Source organism: Lynx canadensis, chromosome E2, assembly GCF_007474595.2.
Source record: "Lynx canadensis isolate LIC74 chromosome E2, mLynCan4.pri.v2, whole genome shotgun sequence".
Lineage (NCBI taxonomy): Eukaryota > Metazoa > Chordata > Mammalia > Carnivora > Felidae > Lynx > Lynx canadensis.
The window spans coordinates 43,464,736-43,481,938 of NC_044317.1; the positions used below are offsets into that span (position 1 = coordinate 43,464,736).

The 17,203-nt window shown below is 58.8% G+C and overlaps 2 protein-coding genes across 3 annotated transcripts; one reads left to right on the forward strand and one right to left on the reverse strand.

Moving 5' to 3' along the window:
* The first annotated feature begins 2,400 nt into the window (after nucleotides 1-2,400).
* FXYD3 (FXYD domain containing ion transport regulator 3) lies at nucleotides 2,401-9,395 on the forward strand. Its single transcript, XM_032591474.1, is given in 8 exon segments — nucleotides 2,401-2,487; nucleotides 5,318-5,374; nucleotides 6,973-7,005; nucleotides 7,117-7,140; nucleotides 7,864-7,945; nucleotides 7,947-8,060; nucleotides 8,370-8,407; nucleotides 8,537-9,395. Coding segments are annotated over 7 exon segments (351 nt in total). The 5' UTR covers nucleotides 2,401-2,487; nucleotides 5,318-5,334; the 3' UTR covers nucleotides 8,557-9,395.
* Nucleotides 9,396-9,604: 209 nt separating this feature from the next.
* LGI4 (leucine rich repeat LGI family member 4) lies at nucleotides 9,605-16,848 on the reverse strand. Of its 2 annotated transcripts, XM_030299219.1 has the most exons (9): nucleotides 16,670-16,848; nucleotides 16,190-16,261; nucleotides 15,875-15,946; nucleotides 14,782-14,853; nucleotides 14,578-14,649; nucleotides 14,172-14,341; nucleotides 12,019-12,183; nucleotides 11,392-11,897; nucleotides 9,605-10,564 (listed from the first exon to the last, which is right to left on the reverse strand). In XM_030299219.1, the coding sequence occupies exons 1-9, from the start codon at nucleotides 16,840-16,842 to the stop codon at nucleotides 10,250-10,252; spliced, it is 1,617 nt and encodes a 538-aa protein (XP_030155079.1). In that variant the 5' UTR covers nucleotides 16,843-16,848; the 3' UTR covers nucleotides 9,605-10,249. The 2 variants fall into 2 exon arrangements, with proteins under 2 accessions (XP_030155079.1, XP_030155081.1); XM_030299221.1 differs by lacking the exon at nucleotides 14,172-14,341 and having other exon boundaries at nucleotides 12,019-12,311.
* Between the last annotated feature and the right edge of the window lie 355 nt (nucleotides 16,849-17,203).

Genomic DNA, 17,203 nt, shown 5'->3' on the forward strand with positions numbered 1-17,203 from the left:
TTTTTTTAACGTTTATTTATTTTTGAGACAGAGAGAGACAGAGCATGAACGGGGGAGGGTCAGAGAGAGGGAGACGCAGAATCTGAAACAGGCTCCAGGCTCTGAGCCGTCCGCACAGAGCCTGACGCGGGGCTCGAACTCACGGCCGGCGAGATCATGACCCGAGCTGAAGTCGGCCGCTCAACCGACTGAACCACCCAGGCGCCCCTTAAACCTGCATAATTTTAAAAAAAATCTGACCCAACTTTTTTTAGCAAGTAATCTCTACACCCAGCGTCGGGCTCGAACCCACGACCCTAAGATCAAGAATCACTTGTTCTACCCACTGAGCCAGCTAGATGCCCCCAAACCAACTTTTAATATTGGGAATTCTGTATAAAGATTCAGGTTTCTGACACTGATGGAACATATAGCAGCAATTGGCTGGGACTGTGTAGACACTATCCTTTAATACTTTTCATTAGACTTTTTTTGAAGTAGGGTATTTTTCGAATATAAAATTCCAAAGGTGGAGAGGGAGTCTCCCTCCGCCCCACCCCCTGGCCTCTCACCCCTCCTCCCCAGGAGCAACCACGGGTGTCAGCCTCCAAAGATGAACAAGGGTAGGCATTCTTCCCTCCTTCACAAATGGTAGCAAATTCTATACATCCTGCTGTTTTTCCCTCAGCGAGGGGTCTGGGAGACACTTCCGTCTGTCTCCATGCGGCTGCCTTTTAAACAGGACAGGAGTTCTCCCATTTGCCGGGTGGCCAGCGTGCCTTACGGTCTCCTGCCTGTCCTGCTTCACTCGTTCACGATTCTTGCCGGGTCCCTTTGGCAACTGAATACGGACTCTGGCGCAGGGAAGGACACCCCAGCTACCACCGAGCGCTCGCCCCTTCTCGCCTTCGGATGCCTGCAGTTCTTGGACTTCCCAGCAGAGGGAGACACCACTCAACTCCCAAGACCATCAAAGGGGTCTTCCCCGGGACGCCGTAATTTGAAATGTCTGAGCAAGAGATGCTATCTTCCCCCAAAGACCCCCTTAGCTGGACCGGGATCCTCCCCGGCAGGCCCCCCTTTAACACTGTTTCCGTCTCCCCCCTGAACTTCCCACTTGAACGGAGATCCACCCTGAGTGCCTCCTCCACTCCCTGAAGGGACTGGTCCCTTCTTAACGGGAGTCGGGGGAGGCCGTGTCCTAGTCTAGGGCCTGGGGTTGAAAAATGGCCTGAGGGAGCCACATAAAGAAAGCATGTGTCTGGGCGTGCCTTCCTTGCCTCTCCGTGCCTCCCTGTTAGGAAGTGGGGGGCCCTTTCTCCCTGGCCTGGGCAGACAACCCCCAGCAGAGCCTTGACCTCGGAAGCCCCCTTTCCCCGTCCTGTGCTCCACACTCTCCCTGGCCTGGCTCCCGCAGCCCTCCTCTCCACCCCCGAGATGGTGTTGGGGGTCGCCCGGAGTCCAGCTGGTGGCCAGTGCAGGGCCACCCTTTCCTGGCCCTGCCCCTCCCCATGACCCCAATCCTCCGCCAGCCACTCAAAGGCGCCTTGTTCTCCATCCAGCCCCCGGACAAAAGTCCCTCTGTCTAAAAAGGCAGAGAATTGGGGGGAGGGGGCACCCCAACGAGGACCGTGTGGGGGCCCACACAGACCCCAGCCAGAAGGAATGCCACGAGGAGGAGGGGCAGGAGAGGGAGGAGGGAGCGGAAGGAAGCCTTGCACAGTGCAATGGCCTTATCCGGAGTGGGAGGCAGCCTCCACCCCAACACCCACTGCGTAGACCCGGGCATCTGACTCCCTGCGCCCTTGGGAAGGTCTGAGCTAGGAAGGCCTGCTTGGTGCTCAGAAACCAGTTCCCAGGCTCTCTCAGGCATGATGGACGTGACGAGGAAGAGGCCATGGTCTAAAGCCCAACAGCCCCCACCCCGCCCCCACCCCCACCTCATGACCTTGGTCACATCAGCATCTTCTGCTGGCCCTCGAGTTGTCAAAAGCGAGAAGTGGTCTGGAAGGGGACTCTAGCTATCCTGCGATTGCCCGCAAGCACAGCACACAATCTTAAGTAAAAGAAATTAGATTAGGACCCCAGTGCAGGGCCTTCCCCCACCATGCTGCAGGACGGAAGCTCTGCCTTTAAAGACCCCAACCTTCTTCCTGCCAGGTGCTTTTCACAGGGGCAAGAGATTAAAGAAAACCCCTCCCCTGATGTGAGGGGCAGAATTCCAGCCCATCCTATTCTCCCTTTGCCGCACCTGAGGCTGCCGTGAACTTGGGGACCGCGGGGAGCTCCCCGGCATTAGTGGTAGGGGAGAAGGGTGTGGGAACTGTCTCTTTAAGAGCAGGAATGGGGTGAGAGAGCCCCTGAGCTTTAGGGAGTCCAACTTGTTCTCTACCTGCCCAGGTTTGCTTAGGGCGGGGCAGCTGCGGATAAAGGCAGGACTCAGGCTTAGCAGCCCCATTCTCTCCCTTCTCTCCTGGAACTTTCCAAGCAGCCTGGGGAGCCACACAGGTGAGCGGCTGGGGTCCCCTCCTTCCAACAGCCTCTTGGCTCTGCGCCCAAACTATCCCTGCCCCTCCCTCCACTTACCTCGTTAAAGACTCTAGAACCTCCCTTCAAGAATCTTTTCTGGGGGGCAAGGGGGCAGCAGATTAGAGAAAGCCCCTTCCGTTAACGTGATCCCCACCCCACCCCACCCCCATCATTCTCCCTTCCGGGGGCTGGGTGAGCCAGCTGGGATGAGGGTAAGGCCCACACGTGGGATCGGGGTGACTGGGTAGATCGGGGGTGGCCGAGTTGACCAGAAGCATCTGGATTAGGGGTATCTGGGTGGATAGGGTTGCAGAGGGGTGCCGGGGAGGACTGGAGTATCCAGGTGGGTCAGGGCGGATTGAGGGTAGCAGAGTGGATGGACTCGGATGTCTGGGGATTGGGGATGTGTGGATCCTGAAGGCCTCCTGGAAGAGGAGATGGTGGCTTCCTGGGGAAGCTGTAAAATGGGGAGTTGGTAGGAAATTTCGGGGAGGTGAGGGAGTCGTCAGGCTCGAAGGGCTTGGCCACCGTCATGGAGGAACAGAGGGGATAGCACAAGGCGGCTGGTAGAAACGGCCCTGGACCCCGTGTTGGGCCCGCAGGGCGGGAAAGGAGCAGAGAGGGGTGGGGAGAGCCTCCACCTGCAGGCTGCCCTCCTCTCTGAGCCTTCACACCGACACCAACCAGTTCGGGAGCGGCTCACAAGCCTCTTCCAACAACAGTCTGGGCAGGTGCCCAGACACCAGCTCCCAGCGGCCTGCACCGTGGGAGGGCCAGGCCGGAAATGTCGCCCAGGGGCTGGGGTGCCGCTAGGATCCCTCATCCATCCCCCCTGTGCCAGGGATGCTGAGAGGTGCCCGAGACGGGGAGAAACAGAGCCCTCGCGGCCAGGGGGACGTGGTGAATTCCATGGACAGAGGCTTCAGAGCTGGGACTCTGGGTCCTGGGGGACGGCATGCAGCATTAAGCTGAGTTAGCAGGGGTTACGGGGTTGTGACAGCAACGGGGGGTAACCACAGTGCCAACTTCATCAAGCCGCGAAGATTATGTAAGTGAATAAATGCAAAGAACTGAAACAGTGCCTGGCATGGGGTAAACAATTAAGCATTAGCTCTTTTTTTTTTTTTTTCAAGTTTGTTTATTTATTTGGGGGGGAAGGGGCAGAGAGAGAGAGAAAATCCTGAGCAGGCTCTGTGTTGTCAGCCCAGAGCCCCATGCGGGGCTTGAACTCACCAACCGCGAGATCATGGCGTGAGCCGGAATCAAGAGTCGGACGCTCAACCGGCTGAGCCACCCAGGCCCCCAGCCAGCACTAGCTGTTATTACTAGTATTAGCACCATCTCGGGGTGACGAAGCCTCGCCAGGTAGCTTGGCGAGGACCCACGGGCCGTCCTGCCCACACACCCACTCCAGCTCTTCTCCCCAAACGTGTGGGGCCCTAAATGCCATAGCAATGCTTCCCAAAGCCACAGACCCCCTTCCTGCAAGAAATGGGCGCTCAGACTAAAACCACGAGTCCACCCTGAAGGACGAATGGCTGGGAGGATTCCCAGGACCTGAGTGCACAGGACCGGGGAGGAGTCTGGGCAAGAAACAGAAAGGAACACGGACTGGGGTTTCCATGGTATGGAGAGACGGGCTCGCTCTCTTCAGCTGTGGACGGGAGTCGCGGGGACACAGCAGGGAAGGTCAAAAGGCTTTTCGCCAGGCTTAGCGAGGGCATGTGTTTTGCGATGGGTGAAATGGAGGATAGAAGAGATCGCCTCCGGGGTTTCTGGCGGTGGAGGGGGGGTGGTGGCGGTGAAATGGGTGAACACACAGCAAGGTCACGGGCAGTGCCCAGCACAGGGTGGGTCAGAGGACGTGCTTGCTCTTGCTATCAACGTTTTGACAGTGGGTGCTTGTGGCAGGGGGGCAGGGGCAGGGAGGGGGCCGGGCGACGCACGGGGGCTTATCTCGGGCACTGAGGATGCGGGGAGGGTGGGCTGATGCCAGACCAGGAAGGGGATGGGGGGGTTCTTCTTGCTGGGCAGGCCTACCTGGGGAGGGAGGAAATAAGGCTGCCAGGAGGAGCCTGACAGAGCCTGGGGCCGGGGCAGGGGCAGAAACGAGGTGGGGGGCAGAAGACGGGCCCGGGGCTGCAGCCAGATGACTCGTCTCTGCTCTGTGCCCCACGCCCGCCCCAGCCTCCGGTTCTCCCTTGCCCACGCCTCGCCCCGAGCTGCCTGAGGAGCCGGCCGGGCCCCGGCCCTGGCCCAGCCCGAGGTCTGCAGAGTCTGGGCAGGGCAGGCAGGCTCCGAGCTGTCCTGTGGCAGACACACCCGGGAACCGGGCCTCTTGCCACCTGGCTCCCAACGTCCCGTTTCCCAAAACACCCCGAGGCCCTGAGAGTCCTGAGTGACGAGCAGCCTCTGCAGAGCCAGGCTGCTTTAAGTCCCGCTCCCCGCCGGGCTGACCCTACGCACCCACTTCCAGCTTTCAGTTTCTCAGTTTCCCCATCCGTAAGATGGGGATAACGGCAGGCAGCACCTCCCTCGTTTGGTCGCCAGGGCAATTCGCTTCAAGCCCCAAGTTTGTGTCCAGTGAGTTGTTACTGTGGTCCCTCGCCAGGTCCGCGTCGTCACCCACCCCCCCTGCACTTACCTCCCAGCCAGTGAGTGGGTTTTAATGCCAGCCTTCCTGCCCTGGGGCGAGCTGCGTACCCCGGGTGGGGGCAGAGTAGGAGAGGATTGGGAACCAGAGGCACCTGTCTGGCAGCCCGCAGCCCTGCTCAAGTTGGACCCTCCCCATCCGCCCCCACCCCTCCAGGCCAGCTGGACGCGGACATGCGAGAGGTGACCCTAAGCCTGCTCATCCTCCTGACAGGTGAGTACCCATCTCCGGGACTGCCTTTTCCCCAAACCCCTCTGTTGAGTGGTGGCCAAGTTCCACGTGTGTCCCTCTCATGCTTTCCGCCTCCCTTGTGGGGTAGGGACTACCAGGACAGCATCTCCTTGAGGGTAAGAAGTGCCACACTGGTGACTTCAAGGGACATACAAAGACAGGACCTCTTAAAGCAGAGGCTCACACAGCTACAAAGTCACCCTCTCGAGGGAGGAGAAGGCTCAGCCCTGTGTACTGTGTCTTTAACACCTCCCTAACACTAGTACAAGAGATGACTGGGAGCTTCGTGTATGCGGCAGTTACGGAAATCCTTTGTGCCTCAGTTTCCCCAGTGTAAAAATGGAAACAATAATGGTATGCACTTAATAGTCATTTCACAAGTTAGTACTTGAAAAGCAGTTAGATGGGGCACCTGGGTGGCTCAGTCGGTTGAGTGTCCGACTTCTGCTCAGGTCACGATCTCGCGGTCCGTGAGTTCGAGCCCCGCGTCGGGCTCTGGGCTGATGGCTCAGAGCCTGGAGCCTGTTTCGGATTCTGTGTCTCCCTCTCTCTCTGCCCCTCCCCCATTCATGTTCTGTCTCTCTCTCTCTGTCAAAAATAAATACACATTAAAAAAAAAAGTTTTTTAAAAAAAGAAAGAAAGAAAAGCAGTTAGAACAGGGCCCAGTGCAGAGTAAGCACATTGCATTTGTGCTTTAAATATAATTAAAAATTGTTAATCTCCTTTTCACAAAGAAAGAACAGAGCTTAGGCCCAGAGCTCAGGTGGCCCACTGCTTCTAGCCCGAATATAATCCTAGTCCTTTGCTTTTCTGGTATTTTTTTATCCCTCACATCGGGCAAGATTGGCATTCCATCCAGGGTAGTAATAGAAAGCTGCACTTTTGAGTAAAGTGAGTTAAGCTTATAATTAGTGATTTGCTTTAAAAGGAAGTGCCGAGCAAACACCAGAACGGGTGGGGTGTGGATGAGGCTGTGAGAATGACCGGGAACCGATGCCATCTGTCATCTTGATAAGTTGATAAGAATGTTGCTCCACGGGGCACTGGGCGGCTCAGCCAGCTAAGCGTTCGACTTCAGCTCAGGTTAGGATCTCACAGTTCATGAGTTCGAGCCCTGCATCGGGCTCGCTGCTCTCAGCACAGAGCCAGCTTCTGATCTTCTGTCTCCCTCTCTCTGTCCCTCCCCTGTTCATGTCTCTCTCTCTCTCTCTCTCTCAAAAATAAACATAAAAAAAATTAAAAAAAAAAAAAAGAATGTTGTTCCATTTCTGCAGGAGGCGTGGATTAGCAGGTGTCTGGAAACACCAGGCCAAAGAGTGGCCTAAAGCCGCCCAGATTAAAACCGATTTTAGGAGGCAAAGTGCCGGCAGGGCTCACAGGCTTGGGGCTCGGGGGCAAGTCCACACCTCCGAGGTGAGAGGTGCAGGGGCAGCCAGTGGGGGCCGGACGCCTGTGCCCGCAGGAGGGGAACTGTCTGCCAGGGGACCCTATCTCGAGGCCCCTGAGGCTCTGTGGCTCTGCCCGGCAGTTTACTGAGGCTGGCACCGCCATCCCCTGTCCTTCCCGCTTCTCCCAGCAGGCCTGCCTGCCCTGGACGCCAACGACCCAGAAGGTGAGTCAGACTGGACCCTTCCACCAGGGTCACCCCCAAATTCCGCCCCTCCCCGCACCCCTGCATTTTGGCTGTTGTCCTGGATTCACGTTCTTTTTTCTTTTCTTGCAGATAAAAACAGTCCTTTCTACTATGGTGAGAGCTTGCACCCCTCTCTCCGGAGCCTCCCCACCCCCACCTACTATTTTGTGCCAAGGGGCCCACCTAGGTTGGGTGAGGGTCTGATGTGGGCGAAACAAGGGTGAGGATAGGAAGGGGCGAGGAGTGGGGCACTGAACAGTCAACACCATAGAATAAAGGAATAAAGGAATGAGCGAGGCCAATCTGGTCCCTGCGAAGGTTCTCTTCCGGCAGGACAGACACACAGGAAGCCAGGACAGTTCACCGGAAGCCGTTGTTAGGGTTCAAGTCAACGGCAGGGGGGAGGGTTGTCTTGCAAAAACTGCCTGAAGGAGGCGAGCTATGCGGTGGCCTCCCCGCTGTCTCTCAGGCACGGCAGACACACTCCAGACCTCCAGACCTTTGTACCTTCCGATCCCTTCGCCACGGCCCCCTGCCTCACCTCCCCGGGTCTCTGCTCGGAGAAGCCTTCCCTGACCACGCTGGGCCTCTGACTTTTTGTCCCCTGGCCCTGCTTATTTGTCTTCAGAAAGCTTATCTTCACCTGACCTTCCATTGAATCTCTTATCGCTTGTTTGTGTGTAAAAGGGAATGTGAGCACAGGAGGGCTGGGGGGCTGTCTGTTCACTCCGTATCCCCGGCTCCCTGCCCGCCATAGGTGCCCAATACTTACTTGTTGGATAGATGGGGGTTTGATGGAGGGGCAGGCACTGACGACCCCCTCTGGGTTTCTCCTAGACTGGCACAGACTCCGGATCGGTGGACTCATCTGTGCTGGGGTTCTGTGCACCATCGGCATCATTGTCCTCATGAGTGAGTGGGGACGCTGGTGGCCGGGCTGGCAGGGCAGGGCTGTGGGCCCGGGTCCTCTCTCCCAACCATCCCCTCTCCCCAACAGGTGGGAAATGCAAGTGCAAGTTCAGCCAGAAGCCCAGGTAAGACGGGTTTCCCGTGTGCCCGGCTCACGCTGAACAGACACCTTTCACTGGTGGAAGGAGCTAAATCTCGCAGAAAGAGGCCTCCCGGCGCTGCCCTGGAGAATTTGCGCCACTAAGATTTTTCCGGGTTTATTCTTCAGAGCTGATAATCTTCAGAGGGCCCCAAATCCTGAAAAGCTTTGGTCCCTGGAATGTTACAACCAGCATTGGAAAAATAGCCAGGAAGCTGTCAGGGCAAGCTGAGAATCTTCTAGCCTTGAGAGGACAAGGGAGTGGATACTGATTTCACCACTTTTCTTTCCCTAGTCACCATCCAGGGGACGCCCCTCCTCTCATCACTCCAGGTAAGACAGGACCAGCGTGGGGTGAGGGGAACACAGGATGTGAGGCGTGGGTGAGTGTGCACGTGTGTGCACGTGCCTTGGGGAGAAAACTCCATGTGCATTCACAAGCTGACCCGTCATCTCTCCCAGGCTCTGCCCATAACTGTTGAGGATGGATCGACCAAAAGGACATGGACGTCCCTTCTCTTCCCCCAAGTCTTGGCTCTGCATGGGAGCTTGGACTCCAGGATGGAAGTCTCCCTCCTCTCCTCAGACCGCCTTGCCAGGGTCTCATCTCACCTCTCACTGGGGGTGGGGGTGGGGTGTCTTTCTGTTCGATTTTTAACCTAAAAGTTGATCGTGTCTCCTGCCCAAGCAGCCTCAAGACTCCCTACGTTGGGATGGGCCTTCACTGGCAGCTGGCACAGAAGCTGGCCATCATCTCTCTGTTGGGAAAAACCCAAAGGCCTGGTGAATGGCATGAGGTCTGCCCTCTGCCTCCCAAGGCTGGGGGCGTCACGGGTGCAATTTAAAATTTTCTAGTAGCCAAATGGTGGACACTCTGGGGAGTGAAAGGGCGCTCTAACCAGATGGAATGCTGGGACATTGAGACCATCCCAGGAAAACAAGGATGTGGATCTTCCTATCACAATATGAGGAGTCACATAGATTATGATTAGAATAGAAAGACCCCATGACCCCCCCCCACTCACCTCTGGGACCCCACTTGATTATAGAAAACTCTTCCTAGTACCCAACTGTCCCTGTGAGTTCTCTAAATAATTCCCCATGAGACTAATAATATATAGTGGCCACATGGCGTGAGAACCTCCGAGGAGCCTCAAACTCCCTTGAGACTCCCCAATACCCAAAAAGATCTCCAAAATGTCCCCAAGGGCCACCCCATGTAACGCCTAAAACCCTTCAAAACACCTAAAACCATCTCCTACGATGCCCTGAGACATGACCCAAAGAAGAGATCCACAATAAACCAGCGATTTGTCCCTTCGTCATGCCCTATTTCCTTCAAACATCCCACGAGGCCCCCCATAATCATGAGCCCACACTCATGGGGCTTGCGAAAAAGCAGCAGGGGCAGCCAAAATGCACCCCGTGACCTCTCCCCTCCATAACACTGCTCCTGGGATACCACTCCTCCGCTCTCCCCCGCATGCCACCCAAGAGACACCTTCTTCCAAAGATCCCATAATGGGTGAGGCAGGTGCACAGCGTGTTTATTGAGCTTATACACTTCCCGTCCTCTCCAGAGAAAGGGTAGCGGGGGCTCCAGCCACAACACCTACTTTCCCACCTATTTCTTGCGCAGGCGCAAGAGGGCCAACACGCTGGGCTTCCGCCTGGGCAGGAGGCATGCGCACAAAGCAGCAGAGGAAGTTAGCAGGCCCGGGCGGGGGAAACCGGCCCAGCGACTGATGACGTCACGGAGGCGGGCACTAAAAGAGATTGGCCAGAATGAGTTTAGAGGGAAAGGAAAGCTCTCTCCGCCTCAGTACTTTCAGAGGGAGCAGGAGGGGAGTGGGCTTGAGGGGGCTCTTCCAGACCTCATGGAGTTCTGCACATCGCCCCCACCATGGATTCGGTACCCCAGCTTCTTGCAGTGCCCTAGCCCGAGCCCCCAAGTCATGCTTGGTCGGAGCGTGTGCCACGGGCTGAGATGTTGCTTCAGACTGGAAGTTCAAGGCCCTTGTCTTGAACTCGGCCTGTGGTCGGTACCTCACAGATACCATCACCCCGGGTAGGGCCAGGAGGCCGTTCAAGTGAGCGTCCAGAGGCCTGGGACTCCCCGCGCCAGTGCCCCCTCCCCTCCGAGCCGTGTCCAAGGTCTCAAGGTCCCCTCGCGTTTCAGGCACTGAGGTCTAGCTCGTGATGCTGGTAGATCTGTGTGGGGCCCTTGAAGCAAGCGGCGAAGAGGAAGCGTCTGCCGGCCACGGTGATGTGAGCAAAGGCACGGGGGGCCACCAAGGCTGGGGGCCCCAGCTCCTGCAGCGGCTCCAGGAGCCCTTTGTCAGGCTCAAGACGCAAGACCTGACTGAAGGCAAAGTCGCTGCCCAGGATAGCCAGCTGGTCCCTGGCGATGAGCAGCGGCTGGAAGACGTGGGCACCACGCGAGGGCAGTCGCTGCAGCAGGCGGAACATGGAGCCGTCCCAGCGCATGACCTGTGAAGTGTGGCCACTAGTTAGGGCCTGGGGTCCAGGAGGGCCAGGCCTGCAGCCCTTCCGAGCACTTGGGACAGCCTGGAGACAGGCCTGTAGGTCCCCAAACTCCTGCAGCTTTCTTACCTTCACACGTGTCACCACCCAGCTGCTCGGGCCACAAACCTGAAGTCATCCTTGGCCCCTCTCTCCCCCTCACGCCCCACACAGAGTCGGTCAGCTTTACCCACGATGGGATATATCTCTCCCATCTCCTCTGGCTGCACTCCGGCCCGGGCGCAGTCACTTCCCTCCTGGACCATGACGCCAGGCTCTTCCCTGGTCTCCCCCCCTCCATCCCTACACCCACAGTCTGTTCCCCACACGTGTCCTGGGGACACCTGAGTCAGATCAGTGCCTTCTAGGCTCTGCCTGGCGGTATCTCACCCCAGAATGAGAATGCTGGAGGGGGTGGGCCATCAGCCCCGGAGACTCAGAGTGCGGTGATTGTGGTCAAGTGGGAGTTTGGAGCGTGTCAGAGTTACGGAGCCGGAGTCTGGCGGTAGAATTAGAATCGTGGGGCCAGTGTCAATGTCGGGGGACAGGGAGTGGCTTATGGGGAGCCAGCCTGAGGGGTCACTGTCTTGGAGTCAGTGTCAGGGCGGCCAGAGTTCAAAGATCAGAACACTAGGTGGGGTCAGAGTTCGAAGGTCAGCCTGAGAGGTCAGGTCAGTCTCAAGGCCGGTGTGCAAGGTGGGGTCCGTGCTGAAAGACCAGCCCCGAGGGGGGCCGCAGGTCGGGTCTGGCTTGTGGCCTCCGCTGCCTGCCCCACCTGAGGGGCCCAGCCTCACCATGGAGTCCCCGATGTAGCGTGTCAGGCACAGGAACACGTCCCCGCCGGCCTGGAAGTGACGCGTGGCATAGACGTCCTCAGCCTCGGGGATGTCTGTGCGCCTCTCGAAGCGGCCCCCGAGCCAGTGGAAGAGCACGGGCCGCTGTGAGGCAGAGGCCAGCAGCAGGTGGGGCCGGCCGTCCAGCTCGAGGGCCTCGGCATCCGTGTCCCGGTGCCAGGCGTGCAGGCTCTGGCGAGGGTAGAAGCCGGGCCCGTCCCGGCACAGCAGCGTGGTGCTGCCCGCCTTGGAGGCGTCGGCCACCACGAAGCAGGGCTGCCCGTCCAGCCACAGGAGCTCGGCGTCATTGGGCCGCAGCAGCCGTCGTGGGGCCAGGGCCTGTGTGGGGGCCAGGCGCAGGCCGGGGCCGGGCCGGGCCCACAGCTGCGAGCCACCCCACAGGCGGGCGGCCAGCACGAAGAGGCTCGGGCCCAGCACCAGTGGCTTGCAGGACACCACCGAGGGCGCTGTGGGGGGGTCGGGGAGCAGGAGGGGCGGTCAGGCCAGCCAGGCAGGTCGGGGTCTCCCCCCCCCACCCCACCCGGCAGGCTACGGGGACAGGCGGGAGGATGCGAGGGGGGTGCTCACCGGACAGCTCTTCCTCGGGCCGGAAACGCTGCAGGCTGTAGTCCCAGGTGAGGATCAGACAACGGCCTGCAAACGGCTGTGCCAGGACGATGTGGGGCTCCCCCTGGTAGGAGAAGGACTCCACGCCCAGCGCCGCCTCCCCGACCGTCTGGAACCAGGACAGCTCTGGGGGTGGCAGGAGAGAGTCAGGGAGGCACGGGGGACCCCGAGGGCCCTCATCGCTGAGCCTCGGTTTCCACATCTCTGAAATGAGGGGTGTGCACCTCAAAGGGACGGATAGCGAATCTTTTGATCTATAGACGAATTAAGTCACAGCAACACGGTCATACTGTGTTTTCTAAGCTGCATGACATCATCAAATAACTGCTTAGAGACAACGTATTTATCGATTCATTTAACTCCACAAGATCCCTGTGAGGGACATTTCATCATAGCCGTTTTACAGATGAGGAAACGGGCCGAGAGGCAGGCACGGGACCGTCCGGCACAATCCATCCTTGCCATCTTCCATGAAATCGGACTGGAGCACAAAACTGCCCAGGTAGAGGCCACCTTGTCTCAGCACTCCCCCGACACCTCCCTCCTGAGATGAGGCGTGGCCCTGTCCACACCAGGTTTCCAAGGGAAAAAGAGCCAAGCGATGGGGGTAACGGTCGCCTCACTTGTTTGGCAACGGCTCGTCCCGGACTCGGTCCCTTTCCCCTTCTCCCCGTGACCCGGCACGTGGACGTGCCATAACTCACTTTCAATCGTGAAAGCCAGGACAACACCCAGAGGCTGTCCCACGCCCTGGACTGCTCACCTCAGTCCCTCCTCTCTTCTCTAATTCATGGTAAGCAGCCTAGCTTTGGTCGTGATGCGCCAAGGTCGCCCAGCGCGGTGGTGGACGGGCCCGGCGGTAGACTCCAGGTTCTAATACATCACTCTATGTGCCAGGCCCTGTCTCCAGGTACCAGGGTTGAAGCAATGAACGAAACCACCAAGGATGCCCACCCAAAGGTGGCTCTCTTAAAAACGTCCATCCTGTCATCACCCCCTGCTCCAAGCCCTCCACGGCTTCCCACGGCCATCAGGATAAAGGCCACTCTGCTCTCTGTGGCTTTCAAAGTCGTACACAGTGAGGCCCCTGCAGCCTTCAGTGTCACCTGTGTCCTTTCCTGCACTCACTCCCCGGGACACTGCCTGCCTGTGACCCTCAAGCAGGACAAACTCTCTGCTGCCTCAGGGCCATTGCACATGCTGTCCCCTCTGTCTACAGCACTCTTCTGGATCTGAAGCCGCCTCTCCAGAAAAGCCTTCTCCAATCAATGCCCCATGGAAGGTAGGACCGCCCCCCTCACTTAATCTCCCTCACCACTCCCTGTGTTTATCACAAGGCGTAGCGTACATTTATTTCTGCAACGTTTTATTTAATGCCTGCGTCCTCACCCTCCAGGGCTCTGAGGGCGGGGCCCTATCTTGGTGCCCCTTGCCTCTCCCAGGGCTGGACACAGAGTGAATCTTTGCGGGATAACTGAAGCTAAATTCTCCGGTTCTATGGGTCCCACAGACCAAAAACGTGTCTCACACTTAGATGATGGTAATAATCGATCATTGTATCTATAGCCTTCGGATCTGAGCTCAAATACGCACTGCTTCGGGAAGCCCTCCCCGGCCCTCGCTCTGGCTCTGGGCGTCTGCAGCTCTGTCGGCTTCCCCCATCCCAGCCCTGACCGCTCTGGGTTCTCACGCTCCACCTTCCTCTGCGCTTCCTCGCTGCTGAGTCTTCTGCAGTGCCCGGGACCCGTAAAGGTACCAAAATATATTTATGGGAAAGCAGAAGGATCGTAGCAAGTATTTTTAAAAGGTCATTTTTATATTAATAACACCAGCAGAGTGAACATTCAGGAGGGCCTCCCATCCGAGGTTCTGCACCAGATGCAGGTGCAGATACATCACTGAATTCTCACTACGTCACTGTTTATTACCTCCATTTTACAGATGAGGAAACTGAGGCTCAGGGAGGTGATGCTGCTTGCCCAGGGTCTCACAAGCTGGGAAACGGCAGAGCAGGGAGTGAGGTGAGCCCTTCAGCCCTGGCAGCCATTCCCCTGATCTCCCGCCTTCTTCTGGAACCCCTGCTGTCCCTCCCGCCCTGCCCGGAAAGCCCCCACCTATGGCTCTGCACTTGAACGTCTTGGGGTCCAGGTGGCGGAGCTGCATGTGGGCCAGAGCAGTGGGGCCGGCGCAGGCCCCAGTCCCCACGCTGGCATTCACGGTGGGCATCCACTGCAGCAGCCAGAGGACGCGGCAGTCACACTGGATCGGGTTCCCGCGGAGGTCCCTGGGGCAAGAGGCCGGGGAGGGGCTGCGACCTGGCTTCCACCGCCCCCTGGAGGCCACACTCCCCGCCCCCTCCCCGGGCAAGGGTTCGGGATGGGGCCCCAGAGGTGAGTGAGGAAATACGTGAGGACCGTTGCAGCCGTACTTAGTTATGTCAACCGGAAGTGGGCACAGCAATCCGCTTCCCTCTCAAACATTCCCCAACTCCCCGACCCGCCCAGCCCCCTTGAGCCTCACACATGAGTTAGGGTCTCCAGGCCTCGGAACAGGAATCTGGGGAGGGTCTCGAGATTATTACTGGCCAGGCTCCTGGTGGAAGGAGAGAGAGAGGAGGAACCGTCACCAGCTACCTGGATGCCCCGCGTGATGGGGTGATGGGGCCTGGGGGAGCCTGTCAGGGCGGGCTGGTGAGCAGAGGGGCGAGGCCTTGGGGGCACGCACAGGTGTGTGAGTGAGCGAAGTCCTCTGAGAGCGTTCTTAGAGATGGAGCCAATGTCATTGTCCTCGATGAAGCTGTGGAGGGAAGGCATGGTGAGCGGGAGGCCCTGGGTTCCCTGCTGTGGCCCCATCGTGCTTGGGGGGAACTCACCCCATGGGAGCCCTAGGCCCCTGGAATGTGCCGACGCCTCTCGGGAAACCTCTCCTCCCCAGGGTCCCAGACTACAGTCCCAGGAGCCAGGAGCCTAACCCTGTGCTCGTGGCCAGCCTGACAGCGAACGCTGCCACCCCATCACCACCACTGCCACCATTTCCAGAAGCACTGGCACTGGGACAGGCGCTCCCGGTACCAACGGCCCCACTGTCCCCAGCACCCCCTTCTCTACCCGCCATGAGCACCCCTACAGCCACAGTTTTCCCACATACCCGCACCTCCGTCGTCCCCGCCAAGCCCAGTACCTACCACGTCGCCCTTACGCCCACACGACGCCGACGCCGACATCCTACCCACAGCCGCCGCCAATAGCAACACCGATATGTGATGGCCAACACCCACGACACTGATAACGCTAACATCGACCGCTCAGACCCCATCATCAGTATCGCTACCTGCGCGATCGCCATCGGGTCCGCCATCTTTGCCAACGTCATCCCCACTCCTTGGTCCTCTTTCGTGCCGGCACTTCCCCGCGAGCGGCCGCAGCATCGCCTTCAACACCGTTATCGCCAACACCGGCCCAATGCCGGCGTCGTCGTACCGCCTTCCCCGCCACCCCTACCATCACCGCCTCAGAGTTGTCTCCCGTTAATTCGAAACATCTCCTTGCCTCCGGCCTCTCCGTCCGCTCCCCGGGCTCCCCTAAGTCGGGTAGGGCCAGAAACAGCCTTGGGTTCCCTAGGCCCTTTGTGCACCTTGCAGCACAGAGAGGGGAGGTGAGCAGGCTTCTTGCCAAGACGCCAGGCCTCTTGCCCCTCCAGGAGGGACCCTTGTCCGGACCCTCCCGCCCGTGCCAGCAAGCCTCTATACCTCCCTCCACTCTAGGAGCCACACTCTACCAAGCCCCCGTCCCTGCCCCCATCCCCTGGCCTCACTCACAGGTACTGCAGGTGGGACAGGCCCGCAAATGCATCGTCCTCAATCACAGAGAAGGAGTTGGATGTGAAGAGGCTGGCAAGGGAGCAAGAAAGAATTTTTGCAGAGTTGCTGCCCCCTCTCTGACATTTTAACCTCGGCCTCCACCCTCAACCCAGGTGGGCACTGTCTCACACACACACACACACGCACACACACATACACACGGTGCTTTCACAGACATGCACATACACGTATGTGTGCACCCCCCCCACGCACCTGCGTGAACACCCACCCACTCCCTCGAGCTAGTTGTCCACTCAGCTGGGCCCCACTCACAGCAGGTGCAGTGTGGGCACCCTCAGGAAGCTTCCGGCCTTCAGCTGGGTGATTCCAGTCCTAACGAGTGAGCTGGGGACGTGGGAGATGGTGGGTGAGGAGAAAACCGCCCCCAGGCTCCAGCCCCGCCCCAGAGCCGTCCCCTGTCTGGGGGACGCTGACATGCCACCCCAACCCTGGATGTATTTCCTTTACATCCCAGGGACACAGGCATTTGCCCTCCTCACTTGGCGAGGATCCTGGCAACATTCAGTCCTCCCTCCAGCTGTCCCCCTTCTGGGGCCCCAAACGCTGCCCCTGTGCTTCGGGATTGCCCTTCCGCTCCTGTCCCAATCCCAGCAGCCCCCTGTGAGGCATCCCAACATCCTTTGCTGCCCACCTCCCAAGATCCTGAAGGGCCATGTCCTCGGTGGCCCGGCCCCCTGCCCCCAAGCCCTGGGGCCCCAGGATTCCCATCCTCACCCTCGCGGTGACACTCACAGTGACAGCAGGGTCGGGGAGAAGCTCTCGGGCAGGTCTGGAGAGCCCTCACACAGGGCACTATCCTTGGAGCAGGAGCAGCTCGGAGGGCACTTTCCCTTTGGTGGTCTCCAGGCCACCCCGGCGCCCGCTCCGGCCAGCAGCAGCAGCAGCACAACGCCTGCCCCTCCCATCCCCCCTCACCCCCGCTGCGCCCCGGCTCCTCTCTGCCCACCCAGCTCTGTGGGCTGGGGCCACTACACGTCCCATGCCAGGCGACCGTCCATTCCTCCAGCTGGCACGCCCCGTCCTGGCTTCGCTCTCCTTCCTCCGTCTCTCTTTCAGCCTGTCTTTCTTCCCCTATCCCTTTGGTGTCTGATTTTCTGTTTACTTCTTTTTCCCTGTCTGTCTGTCTCTGTCCCTTTTTGTATTTCTGACTCAGGGAGTTAGCCTGTTTTCCACTCTCTCTCTTTATTTCCGTCTGTCTCTCTATCTCTGTTTCTCTCTCTGAGTGTCTGCCTGTTGGCCTGTGTGTGTGTCTCTCTCTCTGTCTGT

What these genes read in the sequence shown, in the direction of transcription:
- LGI4 (XM_030299219.1), bottom strand. Translation starts at nt 16,842, where the DNA reads ATGGGAGGGGCAGGCGTTGTGCTGCTGCTGCTGCTGGCCGGAGCGGGC. An exon ending in CTGTCCCACCTGCAGTACCT is followed by an intron (nt 14,854 to 15,874) that starts GTGAGTGAGGCC and finishes TTCCCTCCACAG; the next exon opens with CTTCATCGAGGACAATGACA. An exon ending in CTGGAGACCCTAACTCATGT is followed by an intron (nt 14,342 to 14,577) that starts GTGAGGCTCAAG and finishes CTCTTGCCCCAG; the next exon opens with GGACCTCCGCGGGAACCCGA.